The 21,225-nt window shown below is 39.3% G+C and overlaps 2 protein-coding genes across 2 annotated transcripts in view; one reads left to right on the top strand and one right to left on the bottom strand.

Annotated features, from left to right (window-relative positions):
• LOC149753676 (uncharacterized) overlaps positions 1-4,947 on the top strand; it is a 64,088-nt gene extending 59,141 nt beyond the window's left edge. Inside the window, exon 3 of the mRNA XM_089930362.1 lies at positions 4,930-4,947. Within this exon, the coding sequence (XP_089786488.1) occupies positions 4,930-4,947 (18 nt within the window). The remainder of the gene's footprint in view (positions 1-4,929) is intronic.
• A 9-nt stretch (positions 4,948-4,956) lies between these two features.
• Positions 4,957-21,225, bottom strand: part of LOC149753675 (uncharacterized) — a 36,174-nt gene continuing 19,905 nt past the window's right edge. Inside the window, exon 3 of the mRNA XM_089930361.1 lies at positions 4,957-4,965. Within this exon, the coding sequence (XP_089786487.1) occupies positions 4,957-4,965 (9 nt within the window). The remainder of the gene's footprint in view (positions 4,966-21,225) is intronic.

Genomic DNA, 21,225 nt, shown 5'->3' with positions numbered 1-21,225 from the left:
TCAAGTCTAAGAACATAGTCTCAACATCAAAACCCTTAGAACTAATTCACATGGATTTATTTGGACCCACTAGAACTGCTAGTCTAGGGGGTAAGAAGTTTGGTCTTGTAATTGTTGATGACTTTTCACGTTTTACATGGGTTTCATTTCTTGCCCACAAAGATGAATCCTTTTCCGCTTTTATCAAGTTTCATAATAGAATTTCGAATGAACTTAATCTTAAACTAAAAGCAATTAGGAGTGATCATGGTACCGAGTTTGAAAATCAGCATTTTGAAAAATTTTGTGAAGAAAACGGTATCAATCACAATTTTTCGGCCCTTAGGACACCCCAACAAAATGGGGTAGTAGAAAGGAAGAATCGCACACTAGCAGATATGGCTCGTACCATGTTGTGCGAATCGGATCTACCAAAGTACTTTTGGGCTGAAGCAATAAATACTGCCTGTCATATTTTAAACCATGCTTTAGTTAGATCTATCTTAAAGAAAACACCTTATGAGTTGTTGAAAAATAAGAAGCCCAATATAAGTTATTTTCATGTTTTCGGTTGTCGTTGCTTTATTTTAAACAATGGAAAGGACAATCTAAGTAAGTTTAGTGCTAAATCAGATGAGGGGATCTTCTTAGATTATTCCTCATCTAGTAAAGCATACAGGGTCTTCAACAAGAGAACTCTCGTTGTTGAAGAATCCATTCATGTTGTTTTTGATGAAGCTAATGGAGATTCTTCTAGAAAAGAAGAAGATGGTGATGCAGGTATACTTGAAGACAGAATGAAGGAATTCTCCATACAAGACAAACAACATGAGGATGAAATCAAAGAAGATACAATTCAGCAAGATGAGGAAGATCAACCTCCAGTGAGAAATCAAGATCTTCCTAGGGAATGGAGGTATGCACATGGTCATCCAAGGGATCTAATCCTTGGTGACCCTTCACAAGGGGTATGGACAAGATCCTCTTTAAGAAACACTAGTAATTATCTTGCATTCGTTTCACAGATAGAGCCTAAATCACTAGAAGAAGCCGAAAAAGATGAAAATTGGATAAATGCTATGCAAGAGGAATTAAACCAATTTGAAAGAAATCAAGTTTGGACTCTAATGAAAAGACCTCCAAATGTTTCAATTATAGGCACCAAGTGGGTATATAGAAATAAACTAGATGAAGATGGAATAGTAATAAGAAACAAAGCTAGGCTAGTAGCCAAAGGCTACAATCAGGAGGAAGGCATAGATTTTGATGAAACTTTTGCTCCTGTTGCCAGGTTAGAGGCTATTAGACTACTTTTGGCATATGCATGCTTCATGGATTTCAAACTCTATCAAATGGATGTAAAAAGTGCCTTTTTAAATGGTTATATAATGGAGGAAGTTTATGTAGAACAACCTCCAGGTTTTGAAAACCACTTACATCCAGTTTATGTTTTTAAATTGCATAAAGCATTGTATGGACTTAAGCAAGCCCCTAGGGCGTGGTATGAAAGATTAAGTAATTTCCTAATTGAAAATAAGTTTAAAAGAGGAAATGTGGACAAAACACTCTTCATTAAAAGAAAAGGGAATGACTTATTGCTTGTGCAAATTTATGTGGATGATATAATTTTTGGTGCTACTAATGATAGTCTTTGTCAAGAGTTTGCTAAGCTTATGCAGGGGGAATTTGAAATGAGCATGATGGGTGAGCTCAACTTCTTCCTTGGGCTGCAAATAAAATAATCAGAGGAAGGCATCTTCATCAGTCAGTCCAAATATATCAAGGAAATGTTGGAAAAGTTCACGATGAAGGATGCAAAGGAAATCAGCACACCCATGGGCTCAAGTTGCAAGCTTGACAAAGATGAAAAAGGTAAAAGTGTAGACTGCAAATTGTACAGAGGTATGATAGGGTCTTTACTTTACCTTACTGCTAGTAGACCAGACATATTATTCAGTGTTTGCATGTGTGCTAGATACCAAGCATGTCCTAAGGAATCACACTTGCAAGCTGTTAAAAGAATATTCAAATATCTAGTAGGGACATCTAATGCAGGTTTATGGTATTCTAAACAATCTGATTTAAATTTAATTGCTTATTCCGATGCTGATTTTGGCGGGTGCAAACTCGACAGAAAAAGCACAAGTGGCACTTGTCAATTCTTGGGTGCTAACTTGGTTTCTTGGTTTAGCAAGAAACAGAATTCAGTTGCCTTGTCCGCAGCTGAGGCTGAGTACATTGCAGCCGGAAGCTGTTGTGCCCAAGTTCTTTGGATTAAGCAACAACTTGAAGATTTTGGTATCAAAATGGACAACATTCCAATTAGATGTGATAATACAAGTGTAATTTATTTAACAAAAAATCCTGTCCAACACTCTAAATCAAAACACATAGAGATTAGGCATCACTTTATAAGGGATCATGTGCTGAAAAATGATGTATTGATTGAGTATGTATGCACTGAAAATCAATTGGCCCATATCTTTACAAAGCCCCTTTGTAAAGATAGGTTCAACTTTTTAAGGAATGCTTTGTGCTTGTATGATCCTAGCAAGTAGATTGAATTTGTAATGCAAGCATGTTTTTGATTTCAACACTATAGCTTAAATGATTTAACTTGTCAAGCATATGCAATGCTTTAAATGCTCTAGAGATACATGTGAATGCTACTCAAACTAATAATACACTTCGAGGTCACATATAGCAAACCTAGTGCCTAATAAGTAAAAACATGAATCTATCAAAGTTAGATAACGAATTATTTGACTTTCCGGAGGATGGTTACCCTCCCTTGGACTCTTCATAGAGATATTTTCAGAGCCTATTCCATAGGCATTCAAAATTTGGTCAAATATTCCTCATTTCAATATTGATAACTCAAAAATCAATGTCAAGCTTTTATAGGATGTATTATTAAGGGGAAGGATCACAAGCAAGCTCACTTTATATTCGCCAAAAGAAATTAAACGAATCATTGAGGTTAAATAAAACAAATTGGGAAAAGAAAGGAATCGTTCTGAAATTTTTCAGTGCCGGAGACGTCTCTGGCAAATCACAGAGACGTCCCCCCGGCGAGACGTCTCGCATTAGTCGTGGAGACGTCTCGGGGACAGAATGAATGTTTTTTTTTTAAATAGGTCGAAATAGCTCGAGTCGTCCCGAGCTGCTTTCCTTCGTCCCCAACGAAACCCTAAACCCTAGCATCCATCTTCTCTCCACCACAAATCGAACCGAAATCTCTCCCCATTTCCCTAGATTTCCAATCAATGGCCCCTAAGAAAGCTAGGCGTAGTGGTGGAAGGCGTCCTAGGGTGGCAAACGACGAGGAACGGAGGGAAGAGTCCTCCGCGCCGTCTCCTCCGGTTGCTCCGCCAACCGTGACCCCCTCCTGTGCGAATCGCACAGTAACCACAGGTAGATACATCGATTTTCATTTCCTAGCTAGTGAAGGGTTCTCTATTGGAGAGAGACTCCGTGCCCAAGGTTGGGAACACCTATATTCCCTAAACATGTCAACCTATCCCAGCCTAATGAGAGAAATCTTTAGCAATTTGGCCTTAGGGAGCTCGGGGTACACCGGATATGTCCGAGGCACATTGGTAGAAATCAATGAGGACATTTTATCTAGTTTGTTACAAATACCCAAGTACGGTGAGGCTCCGACCTCACATCCCCAAAGGGAGATTGCCTTAAACCTAATTTTAGGTAGAGAGGACTGCGGTCCTCTTGACATAGTTAAGTCCCAAGACCTCAATGCTGAAATGAGATTACTCTTGAGCATAATAAACAGGGTCTTGTTCCCAAAAACCGGTCGCTTCGATTTCATTTCGGAGCGAGACTTAGCCATTATGCACCACATCTTGCTAGGGATTCCCCTAAACCTCCCTAGGCTCATGTTGAACTACATCTCCATATGTCATAGGTATTCCAGATTTAGCATACCATATGGGATGGTCTTCACCCTACTTTTCAAGCACTTTAAGGTTCCTATCCCTGAAAATGAGCCAGAGAAACCCTTGAGAAACACTGATTACTACAATGAGAGCACACTACATAGGATGGAGTTTCACAAGAAAGATGGGTCTTGGGTTAAGGTCTCTAAAAGAAAATCCCAAAATATAGAGCCTGAGATCCATCATCAGGAGCCTGTCCACCTCTCTCCTCCACATAGCCCTATGACCTTTCCTGATGTACCTTCCAGCTCGGCTGGACCATCCACTTCCATGCCTCCTCCTCCAGCTAGTGAATCGTTGTCCTTATCAGATGAGCAGATGCACACCCTAGCATCTATGATGTGCCAGCAGATGAGGGAAGAGATGAGATCAATAATCTCTGCTGAGTTAACTCCCATCCGCACCTCACATGAAGCTATCGGGTCAGAATTGGTTTGTGTGGCATCAAACCAAACTAGAAGATCATGTGAGATACAGGCTGAATTGAAGATCATATCGGATGGTCTTCAAGAGTTGACGAGCCCTGAAGGCAATGTGGGCAGTGTGGCTGCCCAGCTTAGAGGAAGGATTGACAGGGCAACCCATGAGTTTGAAGCACTAGTGACAGCCCTCAATCAATCTCAGGGAGATCACTTTAGAAGTCTAATGGATGCAATAAATAGATTTATAGAGGCTGCTGCTGGGGCTATTGAGCGTGGTCCCCGGTGAAGCACATTTTGTGGACATCTTGGGTTCATTTTTTTTGTAAAACTCTAGGCTTATTTGAAACTCCTTCTTTTGTATTAGCAATCAATCCTTGTAATGGCTTTTTATCCTTATAATGGCTTCAAATGATTGTAATACTACATGAATGACATAACCCTTCTTTTTGAATCTTGGTGTATGTTTCTAATTCTGTGATGTGCCATGAAAATGTCATAACATACTTTGAATGTTCAAATTTGACAATGTGCAACCATTTTACTATTTTGCCAACTTGACAATGCATATGAAACAGGGGGAGCACAACTTGTAATAATTGTATTTAAAAGGTCTGAAATGAATTCCAAAACAAAGGGGGAGTAAAATGAATGCTGAATTCTAATAAGCATCGCGTTTTTAGGCACCTAAGAAAAATTTGTCCCCTTCATTGTTGATGACAAAAAGGGGGAGTAGAAGCTTTAATATGGAATGCAAAATGCAAAATATGCAAAATTTACACTCATACTTGAAAGTTGAATTAGAAAAAATAAAATTGAAGAATATTGGCTTTAAGACAATTGTCCTTCTGGAAAAGAAAGGGGGAGTCAAAAGTATTTAGCTTTTAATTGTCTTTAGCATCAATATTTCATTAATTTACATTTTAACTTAATTCAAATCTAAAAGTGATAGTTGATATGCCAAAATTGCTCAAGAGCTACTAAGATCAATACTTATGCATAAGGATAGAACTGACAGTTGACTATATTGAATTATGCATACTGTATCTGTTGGAAATTGTATCCTAAATGTCAATCGTCAGCATGTTGATGATTAAATGAATTGACAAATCAATAAAGTATTTTTTGGCATTATTCATCATTTTACATCTTCAAATGAACTCTTATATGATGAAGTCCTTAGGACTTATTAATGATAAAGGAGGATTTATCTTCGAGTTCTTAAACTAGTTCGCGACCAAATGATATGTTGTTACAAGGACGACAGCATTATCAAGATTAGGTCGTTGTGTGACATATACGTTGGTTGTCCTCTTAACCAAGGAGTGTGGAGACACTGGTATGCCACACAGGTGAAGTGTAGGAGTATATTTCACTGAACGTGACCAATTCCGGAACGCTCTACTGTCAAGAGATGTTCCGAGTGGATATGGGTATAAGTTTGGCCCTCTAACCTGAGACCGCAACTTGTGACTAGCAAGCAACTCATTGTACTTTGGTACCGGACTACCTGAATTTCTAATTTAGTGACGGAAGGTCACTGGGTGCAGTCAAGTACTTGCGTAGTCAGTTGTGAGTCGAGATGGAATTGACCCCTCCTGCAAACAGGAGATAATGTCTTGTGATTAATTTAGCAAAACCTTGGCCAGGGTAATCCTAGTGAGGAGTCACGGGATATTTAAAGTTAATCACATAATGGATGTACTAATTATAGGGTTGACAGTGAGCTCTAAGTCATCCTGGCATTAGGAGTCAAAGGGATTGAATTATACAGTAACCATAGTTCAAGGTTCCAGAATATTTGCTTCGCATATATTCGGCCTATCCGGACGTCGGGTACCATTGCTAGATGGTCACATCGATTAGTGTAGGAAGTCGTTCCTATACTACCGGCTTAGGTTCGAACCTATGAGGTCACACGCATAGAAGATTCCTGATTGATCAAGAAGGCTAATGAATGATTAAGAATCATTCAGGGGTAATTTGGTCATTTTGATTGGCAAATTATCTTATAAAATAATTAAAGTAATTATCGAAGGATTAATTAGTAATTAGATTGCTAATGAACTCAATTGGATTGAGTAATTAGACTAAGGATGAGCCAAATTGAATAAGATTCAATTCTGGGCTCAATCAGGGTTTTTGACCTGATTGGATTAGGTCTGAATCAAGAGAATTTAGGTTGACCAAATTAAATTAGATTAAATTTGTGCTTAATTAGGGATTGACCTAATTGGATTAGGTTCAACCCATGGTAATTGGATCATTTTAATTGTTAGGATTTAATTAAATTAAATGGGTTTGATCTGAAACTGTTCGGATCTTGAAATCCACTTGTCACATATCCATGCATGGCGCCATAAATTGATTTTTAATATGATTAAAAATTAATTTAATTTATTTAATGGTGCCATAGGACACTTGGCAACATCAGGGACCTCTTTCATCATTAGAAGGGTCGAAATGGAGAGATAAATTCATGAAAAGAATTGGATAAGATCAAATTCTCTCTCTTCATGACATATGTCATCCTTATCTTTATCTCACTTCTAATTAAGGTTGAATTTCAAATTTAATCATCACAAAATCACCATGTGACCCTCTAATCTATTTGGGGGCATGGGAATTTCGAAATTGAAAGAGGAAAGTGGCAACATGATGAATGGTTTAGATTAGATCAAGCTTCATCATGTAATGGCACATGAACTTGAATTTTGAATTCAAAATTCAAAACCCCACAAAATCCTCCACAAATATGGGATGGTTGGCATGAAGTTAGGTAGGAGAGCAACATTAAAAGGACCTCCATCATCTGGTGGTCGAATTCAAGGAAAAAAGAGAGAAAAAGAAGAAGAAAAAAGGGAAAAGAAAAGAGAGGAACCCTAGTTCATGCATGGAAAAATTCTGCATTCAATCTAGCCGACTTCTTCCTCCTCTAAGTCCATCGCGCCATTAGTGTTGGGGGTCCCTGATATGAGTCTTTAGATCAGATCTGAGTCCTCTTCAATCCCTTTAAACCTTTCCTCCAAGTTCTTCCAAGAAGGCGGATCAAAAGTTGATAGCATTTGGAAGATCAAATTTCAGCCTCAAAAAATTCTGCGCAAGCTAGCACTTTCGCAGGATTGGATGTCTTCAGGAACTTCGCGTGGACTTCTCGTAGAGGCCATTCGTGTACGTGGCTGCGAAGTCGAGGATCAGATCCGCAAGTTTCATCCATCATAAAAGGTATTAATCCTACATTAATCTTTTATTATGGTGTCAAGATCTAGGTCTGATTCTCCGAGGTTTTACCCTCTTTTGGGGCTCCTCACGGAGATATCTCCAGAATCCATTCAATGGATATTCGGAGATTAATCGGAATAGAGTTCTTAAGTTTCAGATCTGATAGTTAAACATGCATGAAAGTTTTAGCATAATTGTTTAAACGATTCCGGCATAATCCTATGTGTTCTTAATGTGCTGATTTCTAGATTTGATCTTATAAGCATGCATGAATTAAATTGTTTGATTCATTTTTCCGCTGCGTTTTTGAAACTTAAAAAGAACTACGTATGGCTTGATCCCCCTTATGAAGGGGTACGTAGGCAACCCGATCAGGTTCAGCCATGGTTTAAAAAAAAAAAATCAGCATGCTTAACACCGAAGAACCTAGGATTCACTTTCAGTGGTATCAGAGCAAAGGTCCAAGAGTTGTGACCGATCTTCGGAAACTCTCACGCGTGATCGTGTGACGAAGCGTGGCTCTCCATCCGGAGGCGTATAGAGATGCGTGCTCTGATAGGTATACATGGGTGTCACCCTATTTTTAATAGGACCGAACCCATATAGGAGTGGAGACTCCCCCTAACAGTGGTATCAGAGCCAGGTTCATGTTTAAACTTTTATGTTTTAATTCTTGTAATTAAATCTGAAATCATTAACATATTTAGATTAGATCTAAAGTATTGATTTAATTGCTGATTATGCATGATTAAGTAGATCTGAAATTTTGGATGCATATGATGCATGTTTGTGTTAAAATTTGTAACATAAATAAATCTGAAATCATAATATTGTTTAGATTAGATCTAAATAAAATTTATGATTCATATGATCTCTGATTTTAATGAACAAATCAGATCTGAAAATAAAAGTAAAAAAACAAATACATAAGATGTATGTTGTTTGTATTAATTCATGTTGTTGTGTATATGTGATGCATGAACATAAAACATAATGACTTAAACATGAATTAAATCTAATTACATGTGATTAATTATAAAAAATCAGATCTGAAAATATGTTTTAAGAACTGAAAGATTGTAATTAATATGTAATTAAAAATAAATATGCAATGATCAAAACTTTCATAAGTCTAAACTTAATTGAGAATTAAGTGTTATGAAATAGAATTGTAACTCAATTAATTGACATTGCATAATTATTTGGGCATATGGGTTAGCTTGAATCAAGTTTCTAGGATTGAGTTAGACCTAAGGTTAGAATCATACATGGACAAATAGAATTAATTGATCAAATCTAATTAAGTAGTAATTAGATTAGGTGAAGAAAATTCTAGGTCAATTTACAATAGTTGTAGATGGATCAAGTCCATGTCTTTGATTAGACCAAGATGGAACTTGATTTAGGCTCAGAAGTGTAGCCCGAGTCATTTGAGTAATCAAATCGAAATTGATTAACCAGTCGGTGTCTAAGGTAAGTTTGGCAGTTTTGACCGGTGGTTTTTAATTGGGAGCTACTCGCACTGATTCGTCTTTGTCGAGTTAATGGCATATCCCTTCCACCGATCTCACTTACCTGGCCGACATGGTCAATCACATTTTGATTGGATAACTTAATGATTCGAGTTAGCCCATGCCTATAAGGAAAATCAGTTTGACTGATTTAGGTGCCTCCTTAACCGGTTTGAGTCTAATCTGATTTGGTGAAGTCAGTGGGAGAAATTAGACTAACCGGATCTTCTTATCTATCCTAATTAAGAAATCCTCTAAAATTATTAGGTCCTTAAAATGAAATGGTTATGGGGATAACTAGGTCATAGCCTCCCATTAAGTTGGGTGATAATGGGTCCAATGTTTTGATAATTATTGGAGGCGCGACACGCCTGGTACTTATCAAGCATTGAAATTGTCATTCAATATATGATGAGTTAAGTATACCTTCAATAGGCGATCAGGTGAGCCAAGCCACACTCGGGCTTGATCGTCTATTAGTTGATTAGACTTAACCCTATCATTTAATGGTTGGACCTGACTAGGGTATTCGATGGAGGCGCCACACGCTTGCCGAAGAACCTAAGGCAAAATTATCACTAGAAGTTGCTTGGTGAAGCAACTGGTTTAGAACCTACCAATAGGTGCATATGGGTTAGCCGAGCCACACTCGGGCCTATATGCGATCTATTGGGTTCTAGTGCCTACTAAATAATTAGGAGTAATTTTTCGAATTGGAGGTAGAGGCTACCAATTTGTATAAAATAGTGGGAGTATCTTTAGACTAAAGTCCAAGTCTACTGTATTTAGTCAATTCATATACTAATAGCCAAATTTTCTTTTATGTAGAAATGGCCACAAGTTTGTCACTTCGCTCATTATTGGATAATGACAAGTTGACTGGTCCTAACTTCAATAATTGGTATAGAAAGCTGAAAACTCAGCATAGTCAAACCAAAAGGATTAAGGATGACCAAAGTCAGGCAGAATGCTTCTATTGTAAGAAGCAGAGGCATTGGAAGAGGAATTGTTCTCAGTACCTTACCTCACTTGACCCGAACAGGCTAAGCAAGAGAAAAGGGCAATCAGTTGCTGATCAAGGTATTTATATGATAACACCTTGTAATTTCTCTATATGTGATAATTCGACCTGGGTATTAGATACTGAAAGTCCGTTTAATATATGCAATTCGTTGCAAGGACTTCAGGTCAATGAGAGATTTGAAAACAGCGAGAGATTTCTGAATGTTGGAGATGGAAGATCTGTTCCAGTTCTAGCTTTAGGAAATCTCAAACTTATTTTCAATTCTCATTTAGTTGTTTTAAGTGATTGTCACTATTATCCTACATTCTTATTGAATGTAATTTCCGAAGGCCTTTTGGCCATGAACGATTATGAAATTTCAATAAAGAAATGTTCTTGTGATATCATTATGAATGGTGTTACTGTAATGAATGGACAATTGAGCAATGGCATCTACTTGTTATCACAACCTGTTAATGTAATGTACACGTCAAGTAAGCATCCTAGAATAGATAATGTCACGGATGTCTACCTTTGGCATCATAGGCTAGGTCATATTAACAAGAACAGGATGAACAGGTTAAGTAAAGAGGGAATCCTCAATGTTAATGATTGTGAATCATTGACAATCTGTGAGTCATGTCTTCTTGGTAAGATGACCAAATCACCTTTTACCGGAAAAGGTGAACGAGCCAGTGACTTATTGACCCTTGTACATTCTGATGTATGTGGGCCAATGAGCACAAATGCTAGAGGTGGGTATTCATATTTCATTACGTTTACAGACGACCTTTCTAGGTATGGTTATGTCTATTTAATGAGACATAAATCTGAATCATTTGAAATGTTCAAATTATATCGTAATGAAGTAGAAAAACAAACTGAAAAGAGTATTAAAACTCTTCGATCAGATCGAGGAGGTGAATACCTCACCAGTGAGTTTTTGACATATCTAGGAGAAAATGGGATTCTCTCTCAATGAACTCCTCCTGGTACACCACAGTATAACGGTGTATCAGAAAGGGGAAATCGAACTCTGTTAGACATGGTTCGATCCATGATGGGGTTTGCTGATCTGCCCATATCCTTTTGGGGATATGCTCTTGAGTCAGCCTGCTACATTCTAAATAAGGTTTCAAGTAAGTCTGTAAATAAAACACCACATGAGATGTGGACTGGACGTAAGCCGATGCTCTCTCACCTTAGGGTTTGGGGGTGTCCGGCGTACGTCAAACGTTTGAAGACAGACAAACTTGAACTAAAGTCTGACAAATATTTCTTTGTTGGTTATCCTAAAGAAACTAAAGGATATTACTTCTACTTTGCTAAAGAACAAAAGTTGTTCATAAGCAATAGAGCTGTTTTCTTAGAGAAGGAATTCCTTAGTGAAGGAACTAAAAGCTCTAATGTTGAGCTTAGGGAAGTTCAACATGTAGAAGATTCGACACCATCTACTGAACTAGTTGAGTCGGATTTGATTAGATCAGATCCAGAACCCATATTAGATGCACCATTAAGGCGATCAGATAGAGTACCACGTCAGCCGGACAGATACTACGGTTTCTTAGTTCGGGACAGGGATCCTATCGAACTTGATGAAAATGATGAGGATCCGATCACATATATGGAGCTATGCAGAGGCATGACTCTGATGCATGGCTTGGAGCCATGCAATCCGAAATGGAATCCATGAAGGTCAATGATGTATGGACATTAGTTGACCCACCCGAAGGGATTAAATCCATAGGGTGTAAGTGGATTTTCAAAAGAAAACGGGGCGCAGACGGAAAAGTAGAGACCTATAAAGCCCGTCTGGTTGCCAAGGGATATCGTCAACGTTATGGTATTGACTATGACGAGACGTTTTCTCCTGTGGCAATGCTCAAATCCATTCGGATTATGCTTGCGATAGCAGCACACTTAGATTATGAGATCTGGCAGATGGATGTTAAAACCGCTTTTCTAAATGGAGATTTAGAAGAGGAGGTGTATATGATGCAACCTGAAGGTTTTATATCTGCAGATGAGTCTAAGGTGTGCAAGCTTCAAAAATCCATTTATGGATTAAAGCAAGCTTCACGGAGTTGGAACATACGATTTGATAAGGTGATCAAATCATATGGCTTCATTAAGAATGAAGAGAAACCTTGCATTTATAAATGGGCTAATGGTTCAGTTATTATATTTCTTGTTTTGTATGTGGATGACATTCTTTTAATCGGGAATGACATTCCTGCATTACAAGGAATAAAGATTTGGCTATCATCTCAATTTGCCATGAAGGATTTGGGAGAAGCATCTTACATCCTAGGGATGAAGATCTATAGAGATAGATCTAGAAGATTGCTTGGATTATCCCAATCCACATACATTGATACTATACTGAAAAGGTTCAGTATGATTAATTCCAAGAAAGGCTATCTTCCAATGGGCCATGGAATTAACCTCTCTAAAAGGGATTGTCCGACAACCTCTCAAGAAAGAGAGAGTATGGATAGAATTCCATATGCTTCGGCAGTGGGATCTATAATGTATGCCATGACATGTACTAGACCAGACGTGGCATACTCACTAGGAGTAGTGAGTAGATACCAGTCTGATCCAGGTAGCAACCACTGGAAGGTTGTAAAAATCATCCTTAAGTATTTGAGAAATACTAAAGATCAGTGGCTTGTCTACGGTGATTCTGACTTAAAACTTGAGGGATATACCGATTCAAGTTTTCAGTCAGATTAAGATGATAGCAAGAGCGTGTCGGGATATATCTTCACTTTTAAGGGTGGGGCCATCTGCTGGAAGAGTTCCAAGCAGCATACAGTGGCAGATTCTACATGTGAAGCAGAATACATTGCAGCATCTGATGCAGCCAAGGAAGCCGTATGGTTGCGCAAGTTCATCACCGAGCTGGGAGTGGCACCTTCCATTGATGGTCCAGTTCCTATATTTTGTGATAACATTGGAGCCATAGCTCAGGCAAAGGAACCTAAAGCACATCAGCGGACCAAGCATATTCTGCGACGCTATCACCTGGTTCGAGAGATTATGGAACGAGGTGATATTGATCTTCAGAAGATTGACACAAAAGAAAATCTGGCTAACCCATTTACCAAAGTCCTCGGCATTAAAGAGTTCAACGAACACAAGTCGAAGATGGGTATTAGATACTGTGCCGATTGGCTTTAGGCTAAGTGGGAGTTGTTGGGAATTGTATCCTAAATGTCAATCGTCAACATGTTGATGATTAAATGAATTGACAAATCAATAAAGTATTTTTTGGCATTATTCATCATTTTACATCTTCAAATGAACTCTTATATGATGAAGTCCTTAGGACTTATTAATGATAAAGGAGGATTTATCTTCGAGTCCTTAAACTAGTTCGCGACCAAATGATATGTTGTTACAAGGAAAACAGCATTATCAAGATTAGGTCATTGTGTGACATATACGTTGGTTGTCCTCTTAACCAAAGAGTGTGGAGACACTGGTATGCCACACAAGTGAAGTGTAGGAGTATATTTCACTGAACGTGACCAATTCCGGAACGCTCTACTGTCAAGAGATGTTCCAAGTGGATATGGGTATAAGTTTGGCCCTCTGACCTGAGACCGCAACTTGTGACTAGCAAGCAACTCATTGTACTTTGGTACCAGACTACCTGGATTTCTAATTCAGTGACGGAAGGTCACTGGGTGCAGTCAAGTACTTGCGTAGTCAGTTGTGAGTCGAGATGGAATTGACCCCTCCTGGAAACAGGAGATAATGTCTTGTGATTAATTTAGCAAAACCTTGGCCAGGGTAATCCCAGTGAGGAGTCACGGGATATCTAAAGTTAATCACATAATGGATGTACTAATTATAGGGTTGACAGTGAGCTCTAAGTCATCCTGGCATTAGGAGTCAAAGGGATTGAATTATACAGTAACCATAGTTCAAGGTTCCAGAATATTTGCTTCGCATATATTCGGCCTATCCGGACGTCGGGTACCATTGCTAGATGGTCACATCGATTAGTGTAGGAAGTCGTTCCTATACTACCGGCTTAGGTTCGAACCTATGAGGTCACACGCATAGAAGATTCCTGATTGATCAAGAAGGCTGATGAATGATTAAGAATCATTCTGGGGTAATTTGGTCATTTCGATTAGCAAATTATCTTATAAAATAATTAAAGTAATTATCGGAGGATTAATTAGTAATTAGATTGCTAATGAACTCAACTGGATTGAATAATTAGACTAAGGATGAGCCAAATTGAATTAGATTCAATTCTGGGCTCAATCAGGGTTTTTGACCTGATTGGATTAGGTCTGAATCAAGAGGACTTAGGTTGACCAAATTAAATTAGATTAAATTTGTGCTTAATTAGGGATTGACCTAATTGGATTAGGTTCAACCCATGGTAATTGGATCATTCTAATTGTTAGGATTTAATTAAATTAAATGAGTTTGATCTGAAACTGTTCGGATCTTGAAATCCACTTGTCACATATCCATGCATGGCGCCATAAATTAATTTTTAATATGATTAAAAATTAATTTAATTTATTTAATGGTGCCATAGGACACTTGGCAACATCAGGGACCTCTTTCATCATTAGATGGGTCGAAATGGAGAGATAAATTCATGAAAAGAATTAGATAAGATCAAATTCTCTCTCTTCATGACATATGTCATCCTTATCTTTATCTCACTTCTAATTAAGGTTGAATTTCGAATTTAATCATCACAAAATCACCATGTGACCCTCTAATCTATTTGGGGGCATGGGAATTTCGAAATTGAAAGAGGAAAGTGGCAACATGATGAATGGTTTAGATTAGATCAAGCTTCATCATGTAATGGCACATGAACTTGAATTTTGAATTCAAAATTCAAAACCCCACAAAATCCTCCACAAATATGGGATGGTTGGCATGAAGTTAGGTAGGAGAGCAACATTAAAAGGACCTCCATCATCTGATGGTCGAATTCAAGGAAAAAAGAGAGAAAAAGAAGAAGAAAAAAGGGAAAAGAAAAGAGAGGAATCCTAGTTCATGCATGGAAAAATTCTGCATTCAATCTAGCCGACTTCTTCCTCCTCTAAGTCCATCGCGCCATTAGTGTTAGGGGTCCCTGATAAGAGTCTTTAGATCAGATCTAAGTCCTCCTCAATTCCTTTAAACCTTTCCTCCAAGTTCTTGTTAGATGTATGCCCTAGAAGCCAATTTGGCTGACACATTGTTGATTCTAGGGACATAATTTTGTACTTGACTATTTATTATTGAATAAATAAAAGGTATCTTTTTCATTCATATTGTTTATGTGTCTATGAATCGTCCAAGAAATTAATAAGATGATGATACATATTCTCAAGAGTTGAGAATTTGAGCCATGTATCATTGGTGATTAATTTCTAAATGCTCCTGATCAAAGGATCATCACGAGGACGGTGATCGATCCGATCAGTGCACAGATCACTCTCCTTCTGGATGGACGAGACTTGAGTCCACAGTGTAGGGACACTGAAGTGATAGTGCAGGTGCTTGTTAGAGAACAAGGGTACTGAGCGTGACCAATACAAGAAGTCACTTGGATGTCTATCCACTCGTCAGTGACTTGCTTGATGTTGCAGTAGTGTGACTGGTCCTTTGACCTGCGGCGCTTCGGCTACTCACAGTGAGGTTATTGTAGTTTGACTGCACACATACATGGTCTCTAGCCATATGGGTCCATGCAGTGTAGATTGGCTGCAGTAAGTTCACTGTAGGAGTAGGGTATGCACCTATATGGAATCTATCGACCTTGATAGATAAGGAGAGATCCTATGTGATTTATAAGACTGAGTTCGTAAGACCTCGGCCGGGGCAGTATGCACAGTGGAGAAAGAGTTTTTTCACTATCGAACTCGAGTCGAATAAATCTTGACATATGACAGACGATGGGGTTTGACGAGTTGTCCATGACCTCCGTCCTGTAGGGATCCACGATAGTAGGACTGTATCACATGTTAACTGCACCTAGAGGTTCATCATTCCATTCTGCTGGGTAGCCACTACATGCTGCTAGGTGTCACTGGTGGATGGTGGGACTCATAGGGATTATCTTGATGATCGATAAACCCTAATGAGTTGAGTTGGAATCGTTCCAACCCATTGAAAGGAGTTTTCAATGATATAGTGATAGAGATCACAATATATCTCACTACCAGTCAGAATAGAACCTATGGGGTCACACACACTAGAAGTATTGACCGATCCGATGGTTGAAATCGTGATTAGGAATCACAAGAAATCAATTTGATTGATAAGAAGTTGAAGAAGAAACAAAGGGAATTAATTAATTAGACTTAAACACAAATCCTACTTCGGGAGGGATTCCTAGAGTCCTAATTGGATTAGGGCTGGGAATCCTAGTTGGAGTAGGACTGGAATTCCTACTTGGAATAGGATTCCTACAATCCTAATGAGATTAGGAATTTTGAATTAAAATTGGATTCCTACTTGGAGTAGGATTCCTAGAAATCCTAATTGGATTAGGACTTCGGATTCAAATAGAGTCCTAATTGGATTAGGACTAAAATTAAATACATCCTAATTAGATTAGGATTCCTTAAGTCTAAATTAATGATTAATCTAATGAATCAACATGACTCCTAATTGGATTAGGATTGAAGAGTTCAATTGAGTCATGGTTCATTCAAATCCTAATTGGATTAGGACTAGCATAGATTGAACCCAATTTGGCTAATCCTAATTGGATTGGGATTAAACCATAAGAGAGGCACCCAATCCTCTTTGGAAGAGGATTAGGGCATCACAAGAAGGAGGGTTCACGCCCCTCCTCCTCTCCTTGAGTGCGGCATGAAGAGAAGGGCCGGCGCCCCCCTTCCCTCTTAGGCAATATGTCTAGGGCTCCTAGATTGTAGGAGTCCTAGATGGCTTTATAAGGAGGCATGAGGCCGGCGCCCTAGCCAAGAGCTCTCTTCCTCCTCTTGCTGCCGCCACCAGCCCCTCTCCTCTCTTGGTTCAGCCGCAAGCAAAGGGAGAGCAAAGTCCAAGCGTTGGCTTCATCCTCTTCCTCCAATCCTTCTTCCAACGCAGGGAAAAGAAAGAAGGCTGCAGAAGCTGTGTTCTTCTTCCTTGAGTTCCTTCTTCTTCTTCCTCCTCTCAAGCACTTTCAAGAGTTGAAAGAAAGAGAAGAGATCAGCCATCAAAGGAGTCTTTGCAAGGGAGCTAGCACCCCGGGAAGACAAGAAAGCTTTGATCGGTTCTCTACTTCGTGTGGATACCCGTAGAGGCCGGACGTCTGAACGGCTTCAAACGAACCCTCTTCCAAAACCACGAATTCAGATTCGCGGTGATCATCTACCCGCGCAAGGTGAAGATTTGATCTTCCTATTAGTTTTAAAAGGATTTAATTCTTACCTAATTACGAAAGGTCTCGAAACAACGTTCATGAGATGAACGTCGAACTCGTGCATGCCGATTCCGCTGCCATCTGAAAAATTTTTGAAATATCAGCGGCATGGGCGGGTTCCCAACAGTTCTTCCAAGAAGGCGGATCAAAAGTTGATAGCATTTGGAAGATCAAATTTCAGCCTCAAGAAATTCTGCGCAAGCTAGCACTTCCGCAGGATTGGATCTCTTCAGGAACTTCGCGTGGACTTCTCGTAGAGGCCATTCGTGTGCGTGGCTGCGAAGTCGAGGATCAGATCCACAAGTTTCATCCATCATAAAAGGTATTAATCCTACATTAATCTTTTATTATGGTGTCAAGATCTAGGTCTGATTCTCCGAGGTTTTACCCTCTTTTGGGGCTCCTCACGGAGATATCTCCTGAATCCATTCAATGGATATTCGGAGATTAATCGGAATAGAGTTCTTAAGTTTCAGATCTGATAGTTAATCATGCATGAAAGTTTTAGCATAATTGTTTAAACGATTCCGGCATAATCCTATGTGTTCTTAATGTGCTGATTTCTAGATTTAATCTTGTAAGCATGCTTGAATTAAATTGTTTGATTCATTTTTCCACTGCGTTTTTGAAACTTAAAAAGAACTACGTATGGCTTGATCCCCCTTATGAAGGGGTACGTAGGCAACCCGATCAGGTTCAGCCATGGTTTAAAAAAAAAAGAAATCAGCATGCTTAACACCGAAGAACCTAGGATTCACTTTCAGTATCTAGCTCTAACCAAAATACAATATTTGTACATCTGATCAAATACTGTGTATATGTTTAAATTTTAAATTTTGTATATACTCAGTGTTTTGTCATCATCAAAAAGGGGAAGATTGTTGACCTCCTAATGGATTTTGATGAATATAAAATACTAGAGTATAATTCTCTTTATATTAACAATTTACTTGAGCATTTCAGGTGTTTAACTAAGAATATTGTTAAGAATTGTCAAGGCATGTTGCCATATTTTTTGAGGATTTATTGAAAATTTTTTGAGATAAAGAAAACGGATCAGGGGCAGCCGAGACGTCTCCGGTTTGTTCCAGAGACGTCTCTGGCACGTAGAGGAGAAACTGGCACGTCTGGAGATGTCCCCGGCACCTGCCGAGGCGTCTCGCAGGGTCGGAGTCGACTCCCGGCTTTCCGGAGTCGACTCTCTCAGAGACGGCAGAAAGGCCGATTTCAAGGGATGCGCGCGAGTCGTCTCCGAAGGATGCGGAGTCGACTCTCTCAGGGATTCCAGAGGACTTGCTTTTTCATTGTGAAAACATCGGAGTCGTCCCCGACGTCGCGGAGTCGTCCCCACGCATAAAGCACAAATATCCCGAGACGTCCCCCGAAGCATGCAAGTCGACTCTCTCAGGGATTCCAGAGGACTTGCTTTTTTCATTGAGAAAACGTCGGAGTCGTCCCCGACGTCGCGGAGTCGTCCCCACGCATAAAGCACAAACATCCCGAGACGTCCCCAGAAAGCACCGAGTCGACTCCAACATCGTCAAAAGAATTTCTATACAGCCGAGACGTCTCTCGTTCAAGCGGAGACGTCTCCGGAGCGCCTGGGACGCGACTGACACACTTTTGCAGGTTTGTTTGAATTTCAAACGGTTATATTTTTGTGTCTAACGGATCTATTGCTCATATGACTATAAAAAGGAGCTTTTAAGTGCCTTTAAAACGACTTCTCACCAACCAAACACAAGATCATTCAAGAGAGAAGAAAGAAAAAGAGGTTCAAGGGAGTTGGTGCTTTAAAGAGGAGAAATCAAGTGCATTCAAGTCTTCTTCATCTACTCACTCCCACTCGGCAATCAAAGCTCGCATTCAAGCCAACGTGATCCACATCGGAAGAACCACCATCATCCACGTTTCAACGGCTAAAAGGGTTCTTCCGGTTTTGTTGTTTCTCATTGTTATATTTGCTTTCTTAAGAGCTTTTAAATCCTTGTAAAACTCTCAAATATTGTGCTTGTTCCAGTCAAGGGACTTGGAACAAGGGTTAGGCGTCCCAAGCCTAAGTTAAATTGGGGGATTGTAGGGTTCGTTGTTAGCCCGGGGTAAAACAACGAGTTGGGTAGTTCACTCGAAAAACTACCGGACTGTAATCGCTGATTATAATGGAAAATTTCCAAAGGTGTTTGGAGAGTGGATGTAGGAGCAGTGGAAGCTCCGAACCACTATAAACCTTTGTGTTTGCGATTGACTGTGGTTACAACTTTAGTTTCACTTTTGCACATACACTTGTGTGTTTTTGTTTAATTAGACAAAAAGTTTTAAAACACCCAATTCACCCCCCTCTTGGGTGACCATCTCTGGGCAACACAACTCTTGATCCAATCGCCATCAACCGCTTAGACCCCTGTTCATCTCATGCCTTGTCTTCAACTTGATCGTTGACGTACATCATATCACAGAAATACAACCAGATATAAAATAAAAATAATAATAAATTACATCTTCTTTTAGGAGACACGCAGGCCTCTCAAAACATCAAATAAGATGCATGCAAGCATCTGAAAAATTACATGAGATTGCAGATCACATCGCAGGTCTTTACATTTAGTACCAAAAGGATTTGAATCCTATGATCATCACCATATGCAGCAATTATAATTTTCAGATCTGATAATTAATTGATTATGTTATGACATAGGTTGCTGATCATGCTAATCATGATTCTAAACTTTGTAATCTCATTAACAATGCAATTAGAATCATCATCTTATCACATAAAAATCAGCATGCAAAAATTCAGCAACCCTGAAAAATCTGCATGCAGAAATTTTCAGCACACATAATCCTTCAATTTTCAGATCTAATATGCCTTTAGATAATTAATTCTTACCTTAATCTACGAAGCCTAGGCTCTGATACCACTGTTGGGAACCCGCCCATGCCGCACAAAATTCAAAAAAAATTCAGATGGCAGCGGAATCGACATAAGCGGGATCGACGTTCATCTCATGAATGTTGTTTCATGAACCGTTCGTAGATGGGTAAGGATTAAATATTTTTAAAAACATTAGAAGATCAGATCTTCACCTTGTGCGGGTAGATGATCACCGCAAACTGATGATCATGGTTTTTGGATGAAGGTTCGCTTGAAGCCGTTCAAGTGCCCGGCCTCTACGGGTATCCACACGAAGCAGGAACCGATCCAAGCTCTCTATCTCCCCGGGGTGCTAGCTCCCTTGCAGAGATAACTTTTGATGGCTGATGTCCTCCCTCTTAATCAACCCTTGATTGTGCTTAGGAGGAGGAAGAAGAAGGATGAAGAGATGAAGAGGATCAAAGCCCTTGGCAGCCTTCTTCTCTTCTCATGCGTTGAAGCCAAGGAGGAAGCCCAAGAGGAGGGAGACGCCTCCTCTTCTTTTCTTGCTGTTGGCGGCTGAAACCAAGAGGGGAGAAGGGTGGCCACGAGTTGGAGAGGAGGAGGGCTTCACACATCATTAGGGCACCTCCTTTCAAAGCCTTTTAAAGGCATCTAGGGCTCCTATTTGGTTTAGTCCAAATCATGAATCAATTGGGTTCAATCTATGCTAGTCCTAATCCAATTAGAACTTGAATGAACCATGACTCAATTGAACTCTTCAATCCTAACACAATTAGGAGTCATGTTGATTCATTAGATTAATGATTAATTAGAAATTAAGAAACCCTAATCCAATTAGGACTTATTTAATTTTAGTCCTAATCC

This window comes from Phoenix dactylifera, chromosome 4, assembly GCF_051530095.1.
Source record: "Phoenix dactylifera cultivar Ajwa chromosome 4, Ajwa_hap1_PhDact_Kaust_v1.1, whole genome shotgun sequence".
NCBI classification, from domain to species: Eukaryota; Viridiplantae; Streptophyta; class Magnoliopsida; order Arecales; family Arecaceae; genus Phoenix; species Phoenix dactylifera.
Note: the sequence above shows the minus strand (reverse complement) of the source record. Positions and strands in the feature narration are given on the sequence as shown.